This window comes from Podarcis bocagei, assembly GCF_964188305.1.
Source record: "Podarcis bocagei genome assembly, chromosome: 18".
In the NCBI taxonomy this organism is placed as follows: domain Eukaryota; kingdom Metazoa; phylum Chordata; class Lepidosauria; order Squamata; family Lacertidae; genus Podarcis; species Podarcis bocagei.
The window spans coordinates 6927023-6953679 of NC_138144.1; the positions used below are offsets into that span (position 1 = coordinate 6927023).

General features: G+C 43.2%; 3 protein-coding genes and 1 long non-coding RNA gene across 4 annotated transcripts in view; 1 reads left to right on the top strand and 3 right to left on the bottom strand.

Moving 5' to 3' along the window:
- Nucleotides 1–26657, top strand: part of LOC308577778 — an 87689-nt gene that overhangs the window by 53725 nt on the left and 7307 nt on the right. The window lies entirely within an intron of this gene.
- Nucleotides 1–26657, bottom strand: part of LOC308577479 (vomeronasal type-2 receptor 26-like) — a 77968-nt gene that overhangs the window by 49442 nt on the left and 1869 nt on the right. The window lies entirely within an intron of this gene.
- On the bottom strand, nucleotides 3373–14635 carry LOC308577485 (vomeronasal type-2 receptor 26-like; the record flags this gene model as incomplete). Its single annotated transcript, XM_081177697.1, has 7 exons — nucleotides 3373–4290; nucleotides 4583–4709; nucleotides 6164–6391; nucleotides 7112–7915; nucleotides 8208–8499; nucleotides 9296–9447; nucleotides 14561–14635. 7 exons carry the CDS (start codon nucleotides 14633–14635, stop codon nucleotides 3392–3394), a joined length of 2577 nt encoding a protein of 858 aa, XP_081033823.1. The 3' UTR covers nucleotides 3373–3391.
- Nucleotides 20429–25852, bottom strand: LOC308577756 (vomeronasal type-2 receptor 26-like). Its single transcript, XM_081178188.1, has 4 exons — nucleotides 25358–25852; nucleotides 23328–23555; nucleotides 22208–22334; nucleotides 20429–21527 (listed from the first exon to the last, which is right to left on the bottom strand). The coding sequence occupies exons 1-4, from the start codon at nucleotides 25691–25693 to the stop codon at nucleotides 20629–20631; spliced, it is 1590 nt and encodes a 529-aa protein (XP_081034314.1). The 5' UTR covers nucleotides 25694–25852; the 3' UTR covers nucleotides 20429–20628.

Here is a 26657-nt window from a genome sequence, read left to right on the forward strand (position 1 = left end):
AGTTGTATGGAGTTTCCTCATAAAGGTGTTTTGGAGAGATGATCCCACTGATGAGAAAGTGTCCAGGCCGGTAGTAATTGCGAGCTTCTGTTTCATCCCTGACCAGATTCAAGGGGCATTTCGCCTTGTGGTTCCCGCAGACTCCAAAGGGCATCATGAGCAGCAGAAGCAGCAACAGAAGGAGCAGGGATCTCATTCTGGCTCTGCCTCCTCCTCCTCTTACCTGCCAAGGAGACAAAGCAGAAGAACCCAAAGACTCTTGCAAGACCAGACTGGGTGGGCTTTCCCAATCTGGGTGGTTTTCAACTCTACCTTCAGAGCTAGGAAGCCCAAGGCAGGCACACCCCTCTTTTGCCAGCTCTGCATCTTCACTCAGTCTTTTTCCAGCACAGAAATATTCTCGGCACCAACTTTTTCTTTCTCAGACACCTCGCAATTAATATTGTCATGCTACTTTCTGAGGCTGATGTAACCTCCAGAAATATCTCCTGAGCATTTAGAAGAGGAGATCACTATAATTTTGATTATTCCAAGTGGAATAAGTGTCATCACACTAACTTTCTGGAGTCTTGAATGGCTCAGGCAGCAGGTGCAGAGCTGGAGAAAAACATGATGGAGAAAAGTCAAAAGGTGTTTTTGGGAATTGGAAGTTTGGCCTGAACTTTGCTCCCAAGGACCAAAGAAGGAGCTGGATCCGACCATGGACTCTCCTTCCTTGGAGGTTTTGAAGCAGAGTTTGGATGGCTATCTGTTAGGGATGCTTTAGAGAGCCAGTGTGGTGTAGTGGTTAAGAGCGGTGGACTCATAACTTGGCAAACCAGGTCCGCTTCCCCGCTCCTCCACCTGCAGCTGCTGGGTAACCTTGGGCTAGTCACACTTCTCTCGTCTCTCAGCCTCACTCACCTCACAGAGTGTTTGTTGTGGGGGAGGAAGGGAAAGGAGATTGTGAGCCCCTTTGAGACTCCTTAGGGTAGTTATAAAGCGGGATATGAAATCCAAACTCTGCTTCTTCTTCTAGTTGGCCAGTTTGGGTGGATTTGATTCCTGCCAATCCCTTCTGGTTCTCCCCCTGAAGGGAAGTAGCGTGTTGGTGGTTTTGAAGCCACTTCAAGTGAATTTCCACCCCCTCTTTGAAAGGCTTCGCCAACAGAGGGAAGCTCTCTGGGGTTGGATGAGGGGAGAAAGTTTGCTCTGAGCCTTAGGCTCTCCCTTCCCCTTCGACATGTTCTGCGGAAGGAGAGCTTCTGTTGCATATGGAGACAACTTGCTCCTCGTCTTTGAGCAGAAGCTTCTCTACTCATAAACAAATTTTGTGCGCAGAAGCCAGGCTAGCATTCTAGCAGCTTTGTTATTCTTTATGAATTTATTTATTAATATTTATTTACTTTCTTACTTTCTTACTTATTTAATCTTTCATAAATTCCATGCACTATTTTGGCCAATCACCCCTAGAGCGCTTTACGTCAAGATAAGTCAGGACAATCATAACAAAGTTTACTGTCTTACTTTAGAACATTCCAAAAGTTAAAATAATAAAAGAGAATCAAATTACCTCAACTTCCTAAAAATCTGGGTGGATGCTTTCTTTACTACATTTAAAAAATATATATAATTATTAAGTCTCCACAGATAAGTCTTCCAATCACTTGTCTTTGCATACAGTTTAAAACAAAAAAACAAAACCCCCCACACAATTTCTTCTTGACTCCCTACCCCCCCTTCTCTATGTTAGTTTTTATTACTTCTTTTTATCAGATGTTTTAAAAGACATGTTTTTATTATCAAATCCCCAATGTCGTATTTCAGTAATCCGCTGCTTATATTTCAAATCCTGCCTTTGACTTCATGTATGGATGACAGTTTGACAAATATCAGTGGTTTCCATTCTTCCTGAAAAGATTCATCCTCATGTCCTCTTAGTTTAGCAGGTAATTTCACCATTTCAGCATATTCCCCCAGTTTCATAAGCCAATCCTCCCTCTCTCCACTTCTGTGCATATAAAGTTCTAGCTGCTGTGGTTGCATACATAAATAACCCAGTCAGCTTTCTTGGGACCTTAATTATTAAATTTATATAGGAGCCTTCATTGGATTGCTACAGGTAGAATTGCTATAAGAATAAGTGTTTAGTAAGCTTTCTACTAGTCTGGAGAGATGAAAGTCTAAGTAGGATGCAATCTTAGCTAATGAATCTAAATGCTTTACCAGTGGCTCTTCTGTCAATTATTTTCACTTCCCATCTGATCTTGGTTTTGCTCCATAAATGGGGCCTGAATAGGAGGAACCTGAGTAGGAGGAGGAGGACCTGAATGGGAGGAACCTGAGTAGGATGAGGAGGACCTGAATGGGAGGAACCTGAGTTGGAGGAGGACCTGAATGGGAGGAACCTGAGTAGGAGGAGGAGGACCTGAATGGGAGGAACCTGAGTTGGAGGAGGAGGACCTGAATGGGAGGAACCTGAGTAGGATGAGGAGGACCTGAATGGGAGGAACCTGAGTTGGAGGAGGAGGACCTGAATGGGAGGAACCTGAGTAGGATGAGGAGGACCTGAATGGGAGGAACCTGAGTTGGAGGAGGAGGCCTCTCGCTCTTCCTTCCTGACTGAGCATAAGCTGCCTCCTCTGGAAAGGTTTGGCAGGCAGGGAATACAACTATCTGGCTTCGTCTCATTGATTCCCTCCAATGCTAAACTTGTTGCTGGCTCACTCGTAATCTGGTGATCCCACTCAACATCAGTGCACAATGTGTCATATTCTGGACAATGCAATAAAATCCATTGTACTCCAGTCAAGACTTGGCTAAGGTCAGTTGCTACTCTTTGGAACAGGGAGCAGAGCTTACACAATACAGAAATTAAACCAACAAACTACAGAAGAGAACTTAAATGAATTTCTCAATTTATTAATATACAAAGTTTAGGAGAATGAAATGACGTGAAGTGAACTTCTGAATGATTCAGCATACCGGTAGAAAATGGAGCACAGGTATTTAAATATCTAGAAATGACATAACTAGAACGTATTGTTGAATATCAGAATTGATATGGTTAATAGCAAAGCAAACAGACCAAAAAACCTAATTCCTATCTCCCTCTAGACTATCTTGTTGTGAGAGAAATATAAGTTCTCCAAACACAAAATTATTAAAAGATAATAGTTTACAAACTACAGGCAGTACACCAGGACTCATTGTAATCCTTGGCAAAGTAAGGAACCAAGAACTTTCATCCCATCTTACTGTTCATGTGAACAGAACTAGATAAAACCTGGGCTAAGAATGAACATAATCTCTTTCAGAGGTGGAGAAGGAGCAACATGGATGAGCAGGTGTGTTTCCTTTATGCACTTCTGTGCATCGGGAACATGGAATGTTTTAAGCATCATATGTCCCCTTAATTTCTGGTTGTCAGGTGCTCCTTTGTGTTCAGATCAGGCCTCAGCACAATAATGTAGCACTTGGGAAGGAAGATGCAGCCCAGAAGCCCAGCGCTGGAGGCCAACATAGAGAAGATCTGCACGGCCACCATGTACTTGCCCTTGGTGCTCAGGTAGGGGGGCACAAAAGACACCCAAACACTGCAGAAGACCAGCAGGCTGAAGGTGATCAGCTTGGCTTCGTTGAAGGAGCCAGGCAGCTTCCTGGCTAGGAAAGCCACCGTGAAGCAGGTGGCAGCCAAGAAGCCCAGGTAGCCGAGGGCAACGTAAAACATGGCCACAGACCCTTCATTGCATTGCAGGACAATCTCTTCCACCTGGGAGCGCATGTCGGGCTCTGGGAATGGGGGAGAAGAGCCCAGCCAGATGGTGCAGATGAGAACTTGCCCCCCAGAACAGGAGATGACAATGGAGTTGGCCAGACTCTTGCCCAGCCATCTCCTCACCCTGTTCCCGGGCTTTGTGGCCAGGAAGGCCAGCACCACCGTGATGGTCTTTGCCAAGACAGAAGACACAGCAACTGAGAAGATGATGCTGAAGGCCGTTTGTCGGAGAAGGCAGGTCTCTTTCCTTGGGCGCCCGATGAAGAGGAAGGAGGACAGAAAGGAAAGCAGGAGGGAGACGAGGAGGATGTAGGAAAGGTCCCGGTTGTTGGCTTTGACTATGGGAGTTTCCTTGTATTTAATGAAGATTCCCAACACAATGCTTGCCATTATAGATAAGAAGAGGGCAACGGAAGCTAAAACCATTCCCAAATATTCTTCATAAGCCAGGAAGATGATAATCTTGGGGACACATTTATCTCTGTCCTTGTTTGAATGGTGATCTTCTGCGCATTTGGTGCAATGTTCTGCATCTGGGGAAGAGAAAAAAAGTAGCTGCAGCATCACTTACATCCCTAATGATCTATGCTCTATTACGTTTTGAAGAACTCTATTACGTTTTGAAGAAATCCTAGAGATTTCTTCCTTATGATCATTCCTTTCAACTCTCTTCCAGGATGTAATGAAGGTGATTAATCCTAAAGAAATTGAGGAAGGAGCCACATTCCACAATGTCTGCAGAATTCTCACAAAAAGTGTGTGAGACTGGGTTTCTGCCCTGTGTTTACTCTCTCCAGAAATACCTTCCCCCTTGGCGTCACCCACCTTCCTGGGCGGAGAAGGTCCCTTCCGCACACCGAGCACAAGCATAGCAGCAAATGGGCTTTCCTTCTAGAACCACCTTGGCATATCCAGGCTGACATCTTTCTGTACACCTGGAATGAGGCACGGCCTAACCAGAAAGACAAGAAGGTGCAACAAAGAGGAACAGTTAGGAGTATTTGTTTGTATGTAACTCCCTCATAGAGTGAGTTCAAATGGATCTCTGGACTGCAGCCTTTGACCCCCTCATCAGGGTCCTTTCAACCCCCCACTGACCATTGGGGCGACCAGAATATCTTGTTCTTCATAATTAGTTCAGGACAACTGAGGTTTGCACCACAGAACTCTCTTTCTTCTTCTCCATTTACCTGCTTCCCTACTTAATAAATCGTCAAAGAAAATTGCAATGGAGTCTGAAACGTGATTTCCCCAAAGTTCAGGATTCTGTTAAACTCTCAGTCACTAATTAAGACAAATTTAATATGACTTTTCCAAATATTGGTTTCCCTCACTCTGTTCTTGAGGCATGCAAGTTTTCCTCTTGTCACTGATCTATTTCCCTAGTTATTTCTAGTTCACATGCCATTCCTTAACATTAACCTTACTTTACAATAGGGGTATTTTTTTAACTTCTCTTCCTTCAACAACAGCTGTGCACTTCTCAATTCCTTTTTTTTAAAAAATACATTTTTATTAGGATTTTTTTTAAAAGGTTACAGAAAGAAAAGAAAAAATATAAGTAACAATCAAAAAAGAAAAAGAAAGAACAATACAAATATAAAACAAACATCATCCAAAAACAGAAAAGAAAAGGGGGGGGGACAAATCAAACCTTTAAATCTCTTGCTTTCATTCACTGACTTCCTAGACCTCCTCACACCTCCCATTTTTTGTGTTCTAGTTCAATTAGATATTTCAGCAAATCCTTTCCAACTTAGTTTTTATCTTAATAATTTATCTTAATATCTTGTAATTTTGCATTCTCTTCTTTCACCAATTCATTTTTATTTAATCCTTTATATCTTTTCTGCTAAAACCCCATAATTTTATTCCAACATCTTTCTAACATTCCTTAATTTTACAATATTTCTGAAGATAAACTTTAATTTTTTTCCAATCTTCTTCCACCAACTCTTCTCCTTGGTCTCGGATTCTGCCAATAGTTTAACATTTGCAACATCTACAAGTGAGCTTACTCCACAAATTAAAAAATCCACTATAAATCAGTACTTATCATTTCTAAAATAAATTACTTTCCATCTTTCTGCATGTATGAAAGCCCAATAGTTCACTTTTACTAGTGGCTTTGCCTTTTCTTCTTATCTAAGTAGTCCAGTTCTTAATTCTCAGTCTGGCTCGGAAATAGATGGTGTGTTTTCTAAGGACCTCTGGGCTCTATCCTTTCTTTGAGCACCCCAAATTCCCCTCCTATCTCAGCTGCTGTGGAAAGAAGGAGTGGTGGTTGCAGCTGTTATAAACGGTCAAGACACCATTGGTCAACCTGATATGGTCATTTTTCAGCGGTTGTTTAAGGAAAAACATAATAAGGATCTCCTGGCCTTTTCCCTCCGTGATTTACCCTACCTTATTGAATTTCTTGGGCCACTCAATGGCTTCTGGGTTAATGGTGAAATTTATGCCAGCAGACGTCTCTCTCCTTATATTCCCAATTTTCACATCGACACGAGACGTATTGGGAAACATCACCCAGTTCACAATATCAAAGTCCACTGGCAGCTCCCAGTTCTCATCCAAGCACAGCCTGCCTCTGGAAGTATTCAGACACCGGATTTCTCTTAAGAAAGGGTGAAGCTGGAACGGCAGGGGGAAACACCAGCATTAAGAAACCGGGAAGCCAAGATGGATATCTCAGTCCTACTCACTTCAACCTCTTATGATTTGGGGCCTGCGTGTATCTCATGTAGACTGAAATTCCTATTCAGCCATTTTTATTACTACAGACCCTGCAAGTGCCCCAATTTTCCAGGGATGTCCCTGAATTAGAAACAATTTTTCATTTGATCCTGGAATGTCCCACTTTTCCTTAGAATGTCCCTTTGTTCATTGGAGAAATGTTGGCGGATGTGGAGTTATCCAACCCCTTAAGCCATCCAATTCTGTATCGGAAATTTTAATATGTTTAATATTTTAGTATGAATTTCTTTATTTTGGGAGCTGCCCAGAGTGCTGAGGCAACCCAAAAAGACGTGTGGGGTATAAACAGTGATATATTTCTAGCAAAAAAGGTGCCGAAACCAACCAGGAATACCTCCCGCTGCGAATGGCAACGGTATCCACCTGAAAGGTGCCAGAACTGAGTTTGAGTGAGTCCCAAGCCCCAGAAAAAAAGCCCTGGGTATCTACAGTAAAATTATCGTTATGGAATGGGCCGTCTCTATTTTCAACAGAGAAATGTTGGGCGGTCTGCTACTATTACTAATACCAATACTAACTATGATATTTTACAGGTTTATCCCCAGTCAAGATCAGCATCTGTGTGGACTGCAGTTTGCAAAAAGGGGAAGGAAATACCTGCCACGGCTGTAGCCTTGCGTGTCCCCATTGCTCTCCTTCCTCCACCATCAGCCTCCTCTGGGATCTAGATGAAAGCGAAGCATGCAAGGCCTGAGCCACAGCCTGAACATTGATGTAAGTGCCATAGCTGTCTTGGGACAGGGCTCTCTCACGGTCCTCTTGGGGCAATGGCTGCAGGTACTCCTCCTCTTTGCATCTTACCCTGCCTTTCACGGACAACAGATGCTTTGAATATGAACACTGAAATGCTTGATTGAAATAATCCCCAAGATTGAACTGCAATTTGTCACCTTTGCTGCTCCTTATTCCAGTCTGAATTGCAAAGGACAGAGAACCATGGAGGTACTGGAATAAAATTGGAGGGATCTTAAAGCCAGTTCTGATTTCTAGCAAAGCTGTTGTGATCCAGACTTTCGCCCCTATTTCCTTCTCATATACCATGTTTATTGCCAGGAGCATTATGATACCCAGTGCATTGGTTATATAGGAAACAAATACCCCAACTTGTCTCCATAGGAAAAAAGGTTCCCCAGGCCTGATAGATTGATCCATATCATTTTCAGGTACTCTTTTTGATAAAGCAATGCAGATCCCTTTGCTGAGCATCAGAGGTTTCACAGCGCTCTCAAATCTTTCCCCACTGTCATTGTCTGGAGTGAAGAGGCCAATCCACGTCCATCCAAAATACAGGAGCAATTCAACAATCCCTTGGTACTGACTTTCCTCTTTGGGAGTCATCCGGTAGACAAAAGGGAACAGGGTTTTACCTTCGAGAACCTGGGCAGTGAAGCCATAACTGATCTAGCAAGGAAAGCAAAAGATCACCAATTTATTTTACTTTCAGCATAACGGGTATTTAATCATATGAAATGACTGATATCTAAATCTCTGCTAGCTGAGGCTGATGGGAGTTTTAGTCTGAAACATCTGGAGGTGTCAAGTTGGTGAAGGCTCAGTTTTGAAAAAAGGATGTTGGATCCATAGCTCAGGATTTTCCCGTTTTGAAAAATATCCCCACTTGACCCCTCCAAAGAGAAAATAGAATTTTATGCAGTTGAAATTCTCTTTCCCTCCATGCTCTCCCACTACTTACCTGTGGGATTTTGTAGATGCCTGACAAGGCTGAAATCACTCTTGAGATGAAACTGTTGCCTCCTTCAAGAACTGCCAGCAGGTGATTCTGTTTTCCACAGTGATAATTGGGAATATTGCTTCCACTGCCTGCAAGCAGCTCTAGCATGGTGTCCGAAGTCATCCTTGCATCGCAATAGTTCTCATAGATGTTGTAGCCCAGGGTGATGTTGGGTAAGAACCTGAGATCCTGGTTGATCTCTTGGATGGTGAACAGGAAAGACAACATATGCCAGTAGAACCTACCTGCCTCCCTGCAATAAATGAATTCTTCAAAAAGAGTGAAACTGGCATTCATATTAATGGGGTTGGGGACATTATATGATACACAAAGATTAATATTTGTTTGTTTCTTTGTTTATCCATCCTTTTGCATTGACATCAAACCTTTTCCTGTCTAGCATAAAATAAAAATTTGGAAATCTCTGCTCCATAACCGGAGCTTTAATGCAAACAGCACATAGAGCTGTTCAACAGTGGAACAGACTCCCTCCGAAGGTGACCATGTGTCATGGATGCTTCAGGTGAGATTCCTCCGGGTCCCTTCCATCTCTACAGCTCTATGATTCTTTTCTACTATGGTTTTATGAGTAAGAAATGAAGGCGCCCCTCAAAAATTGTGATATACTGGGAAGTTGCTGCAAAGGCTGCTTTTTTTGCAGTGGTCTTTGGCTTCTTCCAAGGGGCTAGACTATAGGTAGATAAGAGACAATTTTATTGACGGTAGAGAAGCACCAAATACCTCAGTCCCCATTTAGTTACATATGGGGCCTGGTGGCTTGCAGGTTTGAGTGTGTGGTAAAATTATAATTTTGTCCATATTCTGGATCAGAAACTACACGAATGAGCACCCCCCCTTTACTAGAATCTTTTACTAGACCCCCCCCCAGGTCCCAGCTCCTCCAACAGCAAGCCCAATGGTCAGGGCAGGGTAGTCCTGCAACACCAGCCCTTGGCTCCCCAGCCCTGAGAAAGGGGCTCTTTCCTTGATAAATAGCAACCATTAAAAGGACTGGAGGACCATGAAACCATCTGCATATAAGTACATACGCTTTAGTCCTGGTGAAGGGTGTCTGAGTAAAGTTGTATGGAGTTGTCTCAATAAGGTGTTTTGCAGAGATGATCCCAGTGATGAGAAAGTGTCCAGGCCGGTAGTAACTGCGAGCATCCATTTCATCCCTGACCAGATTCAAGGGGCATTTCTGTTAGGGTGTGAAACCTAAGACGCTGGCAAGTTAGCAATGTCATGTAACTTTAAGTAGTCAAGCTCGTTAAGTTGTTAAGTTGCTCAGTATATAAAGAGTGTTTGTTTTCTCTGTGTGTGGGGCGTGAAGCAAAAATGTCCGAAAGCTCCGGAGGTGTTTCTGTTATCTTTCTGCAATAAACCTGTCTTTGGAAAGACAGGCTTCCCTGTGTCGTTATTTCTTTGCTGCTGAGACTCTGAAGCTTGTACTGCAACAAGAATCTCTGCACTGGACTTAATTAATACTCTGCAAAAAGAGAGCTGTTGCTGGTGGCGCAGCGGAAGCGTTTACTGGACCAGTACAGAAACTCTCTTAGGTTATGGATCCTTCTACGTTTCTACAGCTGTATTGTGTGCAGAGAAAGTTAAAGCAGCTTTCGGATGAGAGAAGACCGGCTTGGTCGTAAATCCAGCTCTTAAAGGAACTGAGAGGCTGGAGGCGTCTGAAAAGTGAGTAAGACAAATCCCAAGGGGAAAGAGAAGAAAGGGCACACAGAGGGAGTAGCAGCAGACCCAAAGAATGGCAGTGGAAAATTTCCAGGTTCCCTTTACAAAGTTGAACTCTGCTAATTACGTGCAGTGGTCTAAGAGGGCTCAAGTCTGGTTGGAAGCCAAAGAAGTGTGGGCTGACTATGTCCAGAGGCGAAAGCCATTTGTGGCTGTTGCAGCAGATGCCACAGCAGAGCAACAGGCTGCTGCACATGCTCAGAACAGGGAACATGATAAAATGGACACTAAAGCTAGATGCATGTTGATGGTATCGATAGACGATTCCCAATTACCTCATGTGGAAAATTTAAGGTCTGCATTTGAAATTTGGGAAGCTCTTAGGCGAATTCACCATAGAGCCACGCCCAGAGAGAAGGTGAACATTATACGTGCTTTGTATGAGTTGAAACTGAAGCCAGGGGATAGTGTGGTTGAACACACGTCACAGATGACTGAGTATTTCAACCGACTGTCATCTTTAGGTGTGAATTTTCCTGAAAATATTAAAGTTTATACTCTGCTTAGCAGCCTGCATGCAGGGTTTGAAAACTTAGTACTAACTTTACAAGTTTTGCCAGAGGACCAGCTGAATATGAATTATGTGACTGGTAGATTGTGTGAACAAGAATATCAACATCATCGAAAACGTATTGATAATTCAAATACCCCAAGGGTTGGATGTTCAGATAATTCCCAGCGTGGGGAAACTAGCAGGCAGAGCTGTAAGGAAGCCTCACAAGTGTCTGCTATGGCCAGCAAGTCATGTTTTCGATGTGGCAGCAGGTTTCATTTGATAGCAAAGTGTCCAGAAAAGCAACAGGAATTACAACAGTTCAAGGCCAGTTTCCGGAGTTACAGGGGAAGACGACATGAGAACTACAAGAATCAACGCTCCAGAGGGGGAGCAGGTGCTGATAAGGGACTATCTGCAATGGCAGCACAACAGAGTCCTAAAAGGAGCCAACAAACCTTGAAGTGGATAATTGACAGTGGAGCAAGTCACAGCTTAGTTCCAGCGACATCTAGTGGCAGCTTGATGAACTGCAAGACATTGCCAGTTGCAAAAACCGTGACTATAGCAGACAATAGTAAACGAGAAATGAACCTTAAAGGCACAATTTATGTTAACTGTTTGCAAACTAACCTTCCTGTTTTTGTTCTTCCAGGAATGAAGAATGGACTTTTGAGTGTGTCATGCCTGGTAAAAAGTGGTTTTAAGGTTGAGTTTGAAAATGATGTGTGCACCATTTTGAAACAGGGAAAGGAGCTAGTTAAAATTCCCTGTGAGGATGGGCTTTTTGTTTTGGATGAAGAGCAGTTAGCAGCAGGTAGATGTTCAACAGGTGAAGCACAAGCTAAGTGTGTAAATAAGGCTCCTCATACAGGTTGTGCACATCTACTACACAGAAGGTTAGCTCATATATGCTTTAAGTATGTAAGCAAGATGCCAGATTTAGCTGAGGAGTGTAACATTAAACCCTGTCCAAATTTTCTGGATTGTTGTGCTTGTAAACATGCTAAGGTTAAGACATGTAACTATCCTAGATCTGATAGAGTAAGCAAGAAACCCTTTGAACTTGTGCACACAGACGTGTGTGGCCCTATGCCAGTCAAATCACTTGGAGGTGCGAGATTTATGCAAATTTTGGTGGATGACTTTTCAAGGGCTAGTTGGGTTTTCTTTCTGAAAGAAAAATCACAAGCAGCTTCCATCCTGATGGATTGGATTGAAGAAGTCGAATGTAAATTTGACACCAGGGTACGTAAAATACAATCAGATCGTGGTGGGGAATTTGTGAACCACACGCTGGAGACATGGTTAAAAAGGAAAGGTATAGTTCATAGACTTACCAATCCCTATTCACCACAGGAGAATGCAGTTGCCGAAAGAAAATTTCGAACATTACAGGAAGCCATTGCTGCTTTGCTGTTTGATTCTGGACTTCCACAGCGTTTTTGGGCTGAGGCTGCACTGTATGCGAATTATACTTTTAACAGAGTGTACAATAGCACAGTAGGCAACACTCCTTACTTCATGCTATTTGGGAAAAAACCCAAAATTGATCATCTAAGAGTTTTTGGATGTCGTGCTTATGTGCTGGTGCCTAGGGCACAACGTAGGAAAGGCGATCCTAGGTCTAAAGAAATGTTTTTCTGTGGTTATCAAGCAAACACAAAAGGTTGGAGATTTGTGAATGTAGAAGGCAATCAAACAAAAATCACAATCAGCAGAAGTGCGGAATTTTGTGAACAGGATGGTTGGAATAAAATTCATGGAAATCCTGACATACTATTTGATGTGGTGAACAGTAGCAATGAAACTCAGGCCCCAGGGCAGGTATTAGTTCCAGAACAGACTGAGGAATTTAAGTCTGAGGACGAGGGTGAGAAATCGCCTAGTTCACCCAAGTCTGTAAAGTCAGAATCTTCTAGCTCTAAAAGTTCACCTGTACAGCAAGAGAGACGTGTAAAGTCAGAATCAGAAAGTTCTTCAACTACTAGTGACAAACAGGTGACGACTAGTGATTCTGGGTCAGAGGGGGAAACTGAAGGAACATCACAGGAACTGTTAAGGCGTTCTCAGCGTACCAACAAAGGTAAACCTCCTGAAAGGTACCAAGCTATCAGTGTTTGGGCTGGTTTGGCAAATTGCGAACCTGAAAGTTTTGAGGAGGTTGAGCAATTACCCCAGGAGGAGGCCAGTAGATGGCGTGAGGCCATGCAAAAGGAGTTGAATTCTATGAAAGAACTGGGTGTGTTTTCCATCACCAAACTGCCAGAAGGTGCCAAGGCAGTAAGTTGTAGGTGGGTGTACAGGATAAAGACAACAGCGATGGGGAAACCAGAGTACAAAGCAAGACTTGTAGCTCGAGGTTTTACGCAAAGAAAGGGGTTACATTATTCCGAAGTCTATGCACCCACTTCAAGGAGTGAAACCCTACGGGCACTATTAGCAGTTGCTGCTCAGAAAGGGTTCAAAGTGAATCAATTTGATGTCTCTACAGCTTATCTTCATTCAGACTTGGCTGAAGAGCTCTATATGGAGCTACCGCCAGGATTGAAAGTTGGTAAATCAAATCAGGTGTGGAAACTACATAAATCTATTTATGGACTCAAGCAATCTGCTCATAATTGGAATGAGTGTTTGAATGACGTTTTGGTAGGCATTGGTTTTAGCAGGAGCAAGGCTGACAATTGCTTATATTTCAGAAGTTCAGGAGATGCTCAAGAATCTTTGCTTGTTTATGTAGATGACCTGATTTATACTTCAAAGACACAAGAACAAGTAAAAAAACTAGCCAAAGAGTTAAATAAGCACTTCAAAGTTAAGAATCTTGGTGATGTGAAGGTCTATCTTGGTGTTCAGATAGATAGGACCAAAAATGGCAGTTTTCTACTGAATCAAAAAGGCAAGATATTGCAAATGTTGAAAAAGTTTAACATGACGGAGTGTGCAGGTGTTAGAACACCAATGGAAATGGGTTTTGTAAAAAACAATGAGTTCAAGGATAGTGCTGAATTCAAGCGTGCTGAAATCTTTCAGTCAGCACTGGGAAGCTTACTTCATCTTTCGCAATGGAGTAGACCAGATATTGCTTACGCTGTTAACTTACTCAGCAGAGAAGCTTCGAAACCTAGTGTAAATGCATGGAAAGGAATTCAAAGAGTGTTAAGATATTTACAATACACCAAAGATTTTTGCCTTGAATTATCTTCGGAAGGACAAGCACAGATTACTTGTTGGGCAGATAGTGATTGGGCAAATTTAAAGGATAGAAAATCAGTGTCTGGCTGTGTAATAAAATTTGGTAACTCTCTGATTGGGTGGAGATCCAAGAAACAGAACCTGATTGCTTTGTCGTCAACAGAAGCTGAGTTCTGTGCCTTGTCTGAGTTATGTAGAGATCTAGAATTTTACAAATGCTTGGCACAAGAGATGTATGAAAAGGCCATCACTCCAATCACTGTATGGGGTGATAATCAACCGTGTCTTAAGTTAGCACAAAATGGGCAGTTTAAAGGTCGTACAAAACATTTGGATATCCGCTTTCAAAATGTTTGTCAAACGGTAAAAGCAGGAATTGTTAAATTAAATTACTGTCCCAGTCATGAAAATCAAGCTGATGGTTTTACAAAACCGCTTGGTTTTCAGCGGCATGAAAACTTTTGTGAAGAAATGGGTCTGAAGTAATTTTGTTTTTTGTATTGCCAGCGAGAGGGGGTGTTAGGGTGTGAAACCTAAGACGCTGGCAAGTTAGCAATGTCATGTAACTTTAAGTAGTCAAGCTCGTTAAGTTGTTAAGTTGCTCAGTATATAAAGAGTGTTTGTTTTCTCTGTGTGTGGGGCGTGAAGCAAAAATGTCCGAAAGCTCCGGAGGTGTTTCTGTTATCTTTCTGCAATAAACCTGTCTTTGGAAAGACAGGCTTCCCTGTGTCGTTATTTCTTTGCTGCTGAGACTCTGAAGCTTGTACTGCAACAAGAATCTCTGCACTGGACTTAATTAATACTCTGCAAAAAGAGAGCTGTTGCTGGTGGCGCAGCGGAAGCGTTTACTGGACCAGTACAGAAACTCTCTTAATTTCGCCTTGTGGTTCCCGCAGACTCCAAAGGGCATCATGAGCAACAGAAGCAGCAACAGAAGGAGCAGGGATCTCATTCTGGCTCTGCCTCCTCCTCCTCTTACCTGCTAAAGTCCCAAAGCAGAAGAACCCAAAGACTCTTGCAAGACCAGACTGGGTAGGCTTTGCCAGGCTGGGTGGTTTTCAACTCTACCTTCAGAGCTTGGAAGCCCAAGGCAGGCACACCCCTCTTTCGCCAGCTCTGCATCTTCACTCAGTCTGTCTCCAACACAGGAAATATTCTCGGCACCAACTTTTTCTTTCGCAGTCACAGCCCAATTAATATTGCCATGCTGTGTTGCTTTCCGAGCCTCATGCAATCTACAGAAATATCTCCTGAGCTTTCACCAGATGAGATGACTATAATTTTGATTATTCCAAGTGGAATAAGTTTCATCACAATAACTTTCTGGAGTCTTGAATGGCTCAAGCGGCAGGTGCAGAGCTGGAGAAAAACATGGTGCACAGAAGTCAAGGGGTGTGTTTGGAAGTTGGAAGTTTGGCCTGAACTTTGCTCAAGACCACAAAGAAGGAGCTGGATCCGACCATGGACTCTCCTTCCTTGGAGGTTTTGAAGCAGAGGTTGGATGGCTATCTGTCGGGATTCTTTAGCTGAGATTCCAGCATCGCAGAGGGTTGGACTAGAGGACCTTGGGGTCCCTTTCCAAGTCTCCCATTCTATGATTCATTGGGGGGTTTTAAGAAGAGGTGGGAGAGTCAGGGATGGACAACAGCCAGATGAAGAAGTCCTAGCGTCGTATCCCAAGCATCCAAACCCTTTTAAAATGTAGGTTTTTTTGGGGAGGGCAGAGGCTGTTATTGGGTAGTAGTTTTTTATTTTGATTATATATATTGTGGTTTTATATTTTGATTTTGCTCTCTGAACCACCCTGAGGCCTCCAGGCATAGGGCGGTATATAGATTCAACAAGTAAATAAATATGAAGGAATAAATGGAGAATGCTGAGAATCCTCAGTACTGTGAATGGGATACCTGGTGGTGGGATCTTGTTTCCTGTAGGCTGCTGGAGACAGAGACTGGTGGAGCCTGCGATGGGGAGGGTTTTCTCAAGCCCATCTCTGGCCACTTTGGGTGGGTCTGGGCTGCTTGATTCCTGCCGATCCCTTCTGGTTCTCTCCCTGAAGGGAAGTAGCGCCTTGGTGGCTTCAAAGCCACTTCAAGTGAATTTCCACCCCATCTTTGAAAGGCTTCTCCAACAGAGGGAAGCTCTCTGGGGTTGGTTGAGGGGAGAAATGTTGCTCTGAACTTGACTCTCCCTTCCCCTTCGACATGTTCTGGCGAAGGAGAGCTTCTGTTGCACATGGAGCCAACTTGCTCCTCGTCTTTGAGCAGAAACTTCTCTACTTGTAAACAATTGCGTGTGCAGAAGCCAGGTGTGACGGAAAAGTTGGTTCCATAAGTATTTCTTTTTTACTTTTTTCTCCTGCCAGAAAATGGTGAAAGAACGGCAGCCTCTGATTGGCTGTGGTTCCAGGAGGGAGAGTTTAAAAAGAGAGGCGTTGGAGGGAGACAGGGAGTCGGGCTGTTGAGGGTGGTGTGGTTGGTTGAGTTGAGCTGGTTGAGGAAGGAGGTTGGGAGTTAGGTAGGGAGATAGGATAAGAGTCAGGTTGAAATACAACGAGTGTTGAGGAGGCAGAGTTGGTTCTGGAGAAAACGTCCACTCCACTGTACAGTGAAGGACTGAGTGTAGTGTCTGAGTGTAGTGTCCTCCGGGACCAGATCTTGCTGGGAGACTGAGGCTGAGACAGAAGTAGGAGCTGAGGTCTACTGAGGTCTCAAACTAGTCTGGAGGGGAGAGACTCTTCTGAGGAAAGAAGAGACTTCCAAAACCCAATGAAGGAAGTGTTTGTTTGGTGAACCCTTAAGACTGTTACTGAAAGTCCCTCAGGAGCTGGATTTGTTAAAGGGGTGGGTAACTGAAGGAAAAGAGGGACACGGGTCGTGCTGTGGTCTAAACCAAAGAGCCTAGGGCTTGCCTAGGTCACTGGTTCGAATCCCCGCGACAGGGTGAGCTCCCGCTGCTCGGTCCCTGCTCCTGCCAACCTAGCAGTTTGAAAGAACATCAAAGTGCAAGTAGATAAATAGGTACTGCTCCAGTGGGAAGGTAAATGGCGTTTCCGTGCGCTGCTCTGGTTCTCCAGAAGCAGCTTAGTCATGCTGGCCACATGACCCAGACATGCTGGCCACATGACCTGCGGACAAACGCTGGCTCCCTCGGCCAATAAAGCGAGATGAGTGCCGCAACCCCAGAGTCGTCCGCGACTGGACTTAACTGTTAGGGGTCCCTTTACCTTTAACTGAAGGAAAGTACCGCCTTAGAAAGGAACCAAACTATAAAGCTGAAACCTGTGAAAACGAATCGAACTAGCGTATTATTACTGAAGTAACCAAATTTCTCCACTTGTATTATACTACCTGGTTTTAAAATAAATCTTTATTGTTATTTTAAAAACATCGGCTTGAGACTCCAGCTCACTGGTTATCCCCCACACCTAGGTCCCCCACAGAATACTCTGGGATAGTTAGCATTGGTTTCAAGGGTGGTTCAGTGAGGTGGGGGCAATATATGTAAGAAAGAGCAGGCACATTGAGGCGCCAAGCCCGTTGCACCAGGCTAGCATTCTAGCAGTTTTATTATTCTTGATCCATTTATTTATTAGTATTTACTCCTTACTTACTTACTTATTCATTTCATTTGTTTCATAATATCCACGTATCACACGGTTAGGCCAATAACTCCCAAAGCGCTTTACGTAAAGATAAGGCAGGACAATCATAAAAAACTTACTTCAGAACATACAAAAAGTTAAAATAATAAAACAGATTCATATTACCTCAACTTCCTAAGAATCTGGATGGTTCCTTAATAAAAATATATTTTAAAAAAATAAATTTAATAAAGTCTCCATAGATATTCCAAAACACTTTTCTTCTTATACAGTTTGTAAAAATAAATACATAATTTCTTCTTGACTCCCCACCTCTCCTTTCTCAATGTTTGTTTTTATACTCCTTTTTATCAGATGTTTTAAAATATATATGCTTTTATTATGTAAGCCCTGATGTCGTATTTCAATAATCCTCTGCCTTTGACTTCATGTATGGATGATGGTTTGACAGATAATATATCCATGGTCTCCATTCTTCCTTAAACAATCCATCATTTTGGATGGTAATTTTGGATGGTAATTTTAGCAGGTAATTTCAGCATTTCAGCATTTTCCACCAGTTTCATAAGCCATTCCTCCTTGGTGGGGAACTCTTTCCATTTCTGTGGATATAAAGCTCTAGCTGCTGTGGTTGCACACATACATAAACTAGTCAGCTTTCTTAGGACCTTTATTTATTAATTTTATATTGCACCCTTCATTGGAATTCTACAGGTTGAATTGCTATAAGACTGAGAACTTAGTAAGCTTTCCACCAATTTGAAGTGTTGAAAGTTTAAGTAGGATGCAATCTTGGCTAATTAACCTATTCTAAATGCTTCATCAGTGGCTGTTCTGTCAATTATTTTCACTTGCCCATCTGATCTTGGTTTTGCTCTATAAATGGGGACCTGAATGGGAGGAACCTGAGTTGGAGGAGGAGGCCTTCCAAAAGTTAAAATTATAAAACAGAATCAAATTACCTCAACTTCCTAAGGATCTGGGTGAATGCTTTCTTTACTACATTTTTTAAAAAATAATAATTATTAAGTCTCCACAGATATTCCAATCACTTGTCTTCGCATACAGTTTAAAACAAAAAACCCCACACAATTTCTTCTTGACTCCCCACCCCCCCTCTCTATGTTTGTTTTATTACTTCTTTTTATCAGATGTTTTAAAAGACATGTTTTTATTATCAAAGCCCCAATGTCGTATTTCAGTCATCCGCTGCTTATATTTCAAATCCTGCCTTTGACTTCATATATGGATGATAGTTTGACAAATATCAATGGTCTCCATTCTTCCTGAAAAGATTCATCCTCATGTCCTCTTAGTTTAGCAGGTAATTTCACCATTTCAGCATATTTCCCCGGTTTCATAAACGAATCCTCCCTCTTTCCACTTCTGTGCATATAAAGTTCTAGCTGCTGTGGCTGCATACATAAATAACCCAGTCAGCTTTCTTGGGACCTTAATTATTAAATTTATATAGGAGCCTTCATTGGATTGCTACAGGTTGAATTGCTATAAGAATAAGTGTTTAGTAAAGACTCTCCTCCTGGAAGAGAGGGGAGTGGTTGTGGGCGGGAGCCCAAGCTCCGCCTCTAGCGGGGGGCGTTAGCCCCCTGCCTCCCACTCACCTGGCTGGCTCCCACGCCCATCGGCAGGCACCCAACCAGGTGCCTCCGAGGGGGCGTGTACAGCAGCCTAAATGCTCTGGCGCCAGCCCCTCCTCGGCCTCACTCTTCGCCGTCCCGTCGCGATTCACCCACCCTCCACTCCCTTTGAGCTCAGGGTCTTCGTTTTCCTTGGCCTTGCTATGGACCTTAGGTTGGTCTCCCTGGTTGTCCGGGGGGCCTGGTAGGAATTTTTCCATTTGGCATTAGGCTTTTTGGTTTTTTCGCCTACCTCATAGCAATCGTCACAACTTTCGTGGTATTGGTGGGTAGGTTAGGCATTGGAATAATGTGTTGTAGTGTCGAAGGGCTAGGTGTGGCCATCGCCTATGCCTTCAATTTTTGGGTATTCCGTTAAAGGAATCTGGCGGTCGTGTATTCTGTCCGATGCCTGCTTGGCAGGAGGCCATGGCACGACCCTCGGTGACATCGGGGGAGAGCCTATAGTTGGATTAGCATCAACAGGCTCCACCTACTGGTGAATAAACCCCCCTTGTTTCAGACCCACCCCTCTCTGAGGGGGTGGAGTCAGCTGATGTAATCCAATGCCTAAGCCAATACCTTTTCACTTGCTGTAATCAATAAAGTTGTGGCCTTTTCTTGCCCATTAACCTTATATCACGTGTCCTTGTGTATTCATTCCATTTTGGGGGGGATTGGGTCCTCGAACCACAAGCTTTCCACTAGTTTGGAGAGATGAAAGTCTAAGTAGGATGCAATCATAGCTAATGAATCTAAATGCTTCATCAGTGGCTGTTCTGTCAATTATTTTCACTTCCTATCTGATCTTGGTTTTGCTCTATAAATGGGGCCTGAATGGGAGGAACCTGAGTTGGAGGAGGAGGACCTGAATGGGAGGAACCTGAGTTGGAGGAGGCGGCCTCTCGCTCTTCCTTCCTGACTGAGCATAAGATGCCTCCTCTGAAAAGGTTTGGCAGGCAGGGAATACAACTATCTGGCATCGTCTCACTGATTCCCTCCAATGCTAAACTTCTTGCTGGCTCACTCGTAATCTGGTGATCCACTCAACATCAGGGCACAATGTGTCATATTCTGGACAACACAATAAAATCCACTGTACTCCAGTCAAGACTTGGCTAAGGTCAGTTACTACTCTTTAGAACAGGGAGCAGAGCTTACACAATATAGAAATTAAACCAACAAACAAAAGAAGAGAACTTAAATGAATTTCTCAATTTATTAATATACAAAGTTTAGCAGAATGAAATGATGTGAAGTGAACTTCTGAATGATTCAGTATATCGGTAGGAAATGGAGCACAGGTATTTGAATATCTAGAAATGACATAACTAGAAAGTATTGTTGAATATCAGAATTGATATGGTTAATAGCAAAGCAAACAGACCAAAAAACCTAACTCCTATCTCCCTCTAGACTATCTTGTTGTGAGATAAATATAAGTTCCCAAAATTATTAAAAGATAATAGTTTACAAACTACGGGCATTACACCAGGGTTCATTGTAATCCTTGGCAAAGCAAGGTAGCAAAACAGTTCCTCCCATCTTACGGTTCATGTGAAGAGGACTACACAAAACCTGGGCTAAGAAGGAACATAATCTCTTTCAGAGGCGGAGAAGGAGCAACATGGAGGAGTAGCTGTGTTTCCTTTATGCACTTCTGGACATCAGGAACATGGAATGTTTTAAGAATCAGATGTCCCCTTAATTCCTTGTTGTCAGGTGCTCCTTTGTGTTCAGATCAGGCCTCAGCACAATAATGTAGCACTTGGGAAGGAAGATGCAGCCCAGAAGCCCAGCACTGGAGGCCAACATAGAGAAGATCTGCACGGCCACCATGTACTTGCCCTTGGTGCTCAGATAGGTGGGCACAAAAGACACCCAAACACTGCAGAAGACCAGCATGCTGAAGGTGATCAGCTTGGCTTCGTTGAAGGAGCCGGGCAGCTTCCTGGCTAAGAAAGCCACCGTGAAGCAGGTGGCAGACAAGAAGCCCAGGTAGCCGAGGGCAACGTAAAACATGGCCACAGACCCTTCGTTGCATTGCAGAATGATCTCTTCCACCTGGGAGAGCATGTCGGGCTCTGGGAATGGGGGAGAAGAGCCCAGCCAGATGGTGCAGATGAGAACTTGCCCCCCAGAACAGGAGATGACAATGGAGTTGGCCAGACTCTTGCCCAGCCATCTCCTCACCCTGTTCCCGGGCTTTGTGGCCAGGAAGGCCAGCACCACCGTGATGGTCTTTGCCAAGACAGAAGAAACAGCAACTGAGAAGATGATGCTGAAGGCCGTTTGTCGGAGAAGGCAGGTCTCTTTCCTTGGGCGCCCGATGAAGAGGAAGGAGGACAAAAAGGAAAGCAGGAGGGAGACGAGGAGGATGTAGGAGAGGTCCCGGTTGTTGGCTTTGACTATGGGAGTTTCCTTGTATTTAATGAAGATTCCCAACACAGTGCCTGCTGTTAAGGACAAGAAGAGGGCAGCGGAAGCTAAAACCATTCCCAAATATTCTTCATAAGTCAGGAAGGTGGTAATCTTGGGGACACAATGATCTCTGTCCTTGTTTGAATGGTGATCTTCTGAGCATTTGGTGCAATGTTCTGCATCTGAGGAAGGGGGAAAAGAGTGGCTGCAGCATCAGTTACATCCCTAATGATCTGTGCTCTTTTACATTTTGAAAAACGCTGTGGTGGACCTCAGGAAATATGAATGTTATAATAGGTAAAGCAACATTGTGATCTTGGATAAACTGAGTAGCAATGAGCACTCCACTTCTGTTAACTGCATTGTTTGGATCCTGCCTAATCCTGAAGAAATAGCTCTTTAACTTGACATTTTAAATGCAGTTTTCTGTTGTTTCCATGCAATGTTCATAGTAGTGAGATCAAAACAGTCCATATTGTAATAATTTTCATCTGAAGTCTTGTTTATTTTTTTATTGTGCTTTTGCTATTAAAAATTTGCTGGTTTGCATCACCTGTCCATTGCTCTTTATAAATGTCAAAATGATTTCCTTTTTGGTGTGACTTGGTATGAAAAATAAAAAAGGAATGCTTTATGGGCATTCCTCTCACAGCTGCCCACTTTCAACCCCAGAGATTTCTTCCTTATGGCCACTCCTTTCAACTCCCTTCCTGGATGTAATAAAGTTGATTAATCCTATGGATGTTGAGGAAGAATCCACATTCCCCAATGTCTGCAGAAATCTCACAAAAAGTGGGTGAGACTGAATTTCTGCCCTGTGTTTACTCTCTTCAGAAATACCTTCCCCCTTGGAGTCACCCACCTTCCTGGGCGGAGAAGGTCCCTTCCGCACACCGAGCACAAGCATAGCAGCAAATGGGCTTTTCTTCTAGAACCACCTTGGCATATCCAGGTCGACATCTTTCTGTACACCTGGAACGAGGTACGGCCTAACCAGAAAGACAAGAAAGTGCAACAAAGAGGAACAGTTAGGAGTATTTGTTTGTGAATTCAAACGGATCTCTGGACTGCAGCCTTTGACCCCTCATCAGGGTCCTTTCAACCCCCCACTGACCATTGGGGTGACCAGAATATCTTGTTCTTCATAATTCATTCAGGACAACTGAGGTTTGCGCCACAGAACTCTCTTTCCTCTTCTCCGTTTACCTGCTTCCCTGCTTAATAAATCTTCAAAGAAAATGGCAATGGAGTCTAAAATGTGATTTCCCCAAAGTTCAGGATTCTGATAATCTCTCAACGACTAATTAAGACACATTTATTATGACTTTTCCAAATATTGGTTTTCCTCACTCTGTTCTTGAGGCATGCAAGGTTTCCTCTTATTGCTGATGAATGTCCTAGTTATTTCTAGTTCATATGCCATTCCTTAACATTACCTTACATTACAATAGGGTTTGTTTGTTTTTAACTTCTCATCCTTCACCAACAGCTGTGCGCTTCTCAATTCCTGCACGTACAATAGTTTAACGTTTGCAACATCTACAAGTAAGCTTACTCCACAAATTAAAAAATCCACAATAAATTAGTAATTATCATTTCTAAAATAAATTGCTTTCCATCCTCCTGCATGTATGAAAACCCAACAGTTCACTTTTACTAGGTATTTCACCTTTCCCCTAGGTGTTTTCCCTTTTCTTCTTATCTACGTAGTCCTTTCTGTCGAAGATTCTGTCCAGAATTTTTAAATTCTCTGTCTGGCTTGGAAATAGATGATGTCTTTTCTAAGGAACTCTGAGCTCTATCCTTTCTGTGAGCACCACAAATTCCCCTCCTATCTCAGCTGCTGTGGAAAGAAGGAGTGGCGGTTGCAGTTGTTATTGGACGGTCAAGACATCATTGGTCAACCTGATATAGCCATTTTGCAGCAGTTGTTCAAGGAAAGCTGGGATCTCCTAGCCTCCCCTCTCTGTGATTCCCCTTACCTTGTTGAATTTCTTGGGCCACTCAATAGCTTCTGGGTTAATGGTGAACTTTATGCTAGCAGATGTCTCTCTCCTTATATTCCCAATTTTCACAACGACATGAGACTTATTGGGAGACATCACCCAGTTCATAATATCGAAGTCTCCTGGTAGCTCCCAGTTCTCATCCAAGCACAGCCTGCCTCTGGAAGTATTCAGACACTGGATTTCTCTCAAGAAAGGGTGAAGCTGGAATGACAGGGGAAAGCACCAGCACTGAGAAAGCTTGAAGCCAAGATGGATATCTCAGTCCTACTCACTTCGACCTCTTATGATTTGGGGCTGCGTGTATCTCATGTAGACTGGAATTCCTATTCAGCCATTTCTATTACTACAGAGCCTGCAAGTGCCCCAATTTTCCAGGGACATCCCTGGATTAGAGACAGTTTTCCATTTGATCCTGGAATTTCCCACTTTTCCTTAGAATGTCCCTATGTACATTGGAGAAATGTTGGCGGATGTGGAGTTACCCAACCCACAAGCTGTCCAATCCTATATAGGGAATTTTTAAATGTTCAATATTTTAGTATGAATTTCTTTATTTTGGGAGCTGCTCAGAGTGCTGAGGCAACTGAAGAAGATGTATAAACAGTGCTATTCTAGAAAAGAAGGTGCCGGAACTCACCATGAACACCGCCCTCTGAGAATGGCAATGGCACCCACCTGAAAGGTGCCAAAACTGAGTTCCAGTGAGTTCCCTCTGAAAGTAGCCCTGGCTATAAACAGTAAGATTATCATTATGGAATGGGATAGTTCTATTTTCATCAGAGATATGTTGGGCGGTCTGCTACTATTACTAATACTAACTCTGATATTTTATAGGTCTATCCCCGTCAAGATCAGCATCTGTGTGGACTGCAGTTTGCAAAAAGGGGAAGGAAATACCTGCCACGGTTGTAGCCTTTGGGGTCCCCATTGCTCTCCTTCCTCCACCATCAGCCTCCTCTGGGATCTAGATGAAAGCGAAGCATGCAAAGCCTGAGCCACAGCCTGAACATTGATGTAAGTGCCATAGCTGTCAAAAGACAGGACTCTCTCACGCTCCTCTTGGGGTAACGACTCCAGTTTCTCCTCCTCTCTGCATCTTATCCTGCCTTTCACGGACAACAAATGCTTTGAATATGAACACTGAAATCCTTCATCCAAAGAATCCACAAGATTGGACGGCGATTTATAGTTGTCACCTTTGCTGCTCCTTATTCTGGTCTGAATTGCAAAGGACAGAGAACCATGGAGGCGCTGGAATATATTTGGAGGTATCTTAAAGTCAGTTCTAATTTCCAGCAAAGCTGTTGTGATCCAGACTTTTGCCCCTATTTCCTTCTCATATGCCGTGTTTATTGCCAGGAGTAGAATGATGCTCATTGAATTGGTTGCATAGTAAAAAAATACCCCAACTTGTCTCCATAGGAAAAAAGGTTCCCCAGGCCTGATAAATTGATCTAGATCATTTTCTGGTACTTTTTTTGTTAAAGCAATGCAGATCCCTTTGCTGAGCAGCAGAGGTTTCACAGCGCTCACAAATCTTTCTCCATTGTCATTGTCTGGAGTGAAGAGGCCAATCCACGTCCATCCAAAATACAGGAGCAATTCAACAATCCCCTGGTACTGACTTTCCTCTTTGGGAGTCATCCGGTAGACAAAAGGGAACAGGGTTTTACCTTCGAGAACCTGGGCAGTGAAGCCATAACTGATCTAGCAAGGAAAGCAAAAGATCACCAATTTATTTTACTTTCAGCATAACGGGTATTTAATCATATGAAATGACTGAGATCTATCTAAATCTCTGCTGGCTGAGGCTGATGGGAGTTTTAGTCGGAAACATCTGGAGGTGTCAAGTTGGTGAGTGTTCAGTTTTGAATAAGGGATGTTGAATCCATAGCTCAAGATTTTCCCATTTTGAAAAATATCCCCACTTGACCCCTCCAAAGAGAAAATAGAATTTTATGCAGTTGAAATTCTCTTTCCCTCCATGCTCTCCCACTACTTACCTGTGGGATTTTGTAGATGCCTGACAAGGCTGAAATCACTCTTGAGATGAAAGTGTTGCTTCTTTCAAGAACAGCCAGCAGGTGATTCTGTTCTCCACAGTGATAATTGGGAACATTGCATCCACTGCCTGCAAGCAGCTCTAGCATGGCGTCCGAAGTCATCCTTGCATCGAAATAGTTCTCATAGAGGTTGTAGCCCAGGGTGATGTTGGGTAAGAGCCTGAGATCCTGGTTGATCTCTAGGATGGTGAGCGGGAAAGACAACATGTACCCGTAGATCCTACTTATGTACCTGCAATAAATGAATTCTTTAAAAAGAGTGAAACTGGCATTCATACGAATTGGGGTGAGGACATTATATGATCCAAAAAGATTAGTATGTATTGATTAATCCTATTGCATTAATATCAAACCATTTACAGCCTAGTATAGAATAAAAATTTGGAGATCTCTAGTTAGAAATGAGACCAGTTGTGTGTGTGTGTGTGTGTGTGTGTGTGTGAGAGAGAGAGAGAGAGAGAGAGAGAAGAAAAGGAATAATTCCTTTTCACATTTTAGACTCCACTAACAAGGAAGTCTCCTGACTCATATTATTTTATTTATCATTTTAATTAAAGCACATATTTCCTGCTCTCCATCCGCCAAACGTTAATCTGTAGGATTTAAAAAATCCATTTTTAAAACTATAGCATTCTTTAACGACAGTTTGTTGATGGTCATTTATAATATTATATCAGTATAAGGATATAATAGAAGAATGCAAGAATGCCAATGAATCTGGTCAGGGTTCAAAAGTTTGCACTGAATTTCCCCACCTGCAGGAAGCCATGAAACTCAGGCAATTTCCAGAGCTCAAAGGTTGAATTGCCTGAGTTTCATGGCATCCTGCAGGTGGGGAAATTCAGTGCATCCATAGGTAGGAGAGTGTTTCACTAGGGAAGACCCAGGGAACAAGGAAATGGGAGAGGTTTGGGTGGGATCTTTTAGTGGACCCCCAGGTCCCATCAGCCCAGCCAGCAAGACCAATGGTCAGGGCAGGGTAGACCTGGAACATGAGGACAGCCTTGGCTCCCCAGGCCTGAGAAAGGGGCTCTTTCCTTGATAAATAGGAACCATTACAAGGACTGGAGGACCATGAAACCCATCCACATATGATTTTATATACCCCGCATTCCTGGCCAAGGGTGTCTGAGAAAAGACGTATGGAGTTTCCTTATATAAGCGTTTTGGAGATATGATCCCAGTGATGAGAAAGTGTCCAGGCTGGTAGTAATTGCGAGCATCCAATTCATCCCTGACC

Coding starts and splice junctions, on each gene's coding strand:
- LOC308577756 (XM_081178188.1), bottom strand. CDS start 25,693: ATGAATGCCAGTTTCACTCTTTTTAAAGAATTCATTTATTGCAGGTAC. Junction 23,556..25,357: donor GCATCTACAAAATCCCACAG/GTAAGTAGTGGG, acceptor CTGTCATTCCAG/CTTCACCCTTTCTTGAGAGA. Junction 21,528..22,207: donor GACCTTCTCCGCCCAGGAAG/GTGGGTGACTCC, acceptor CCCCTTCCTCAG/ATGCAGAACATTGCACCAAA.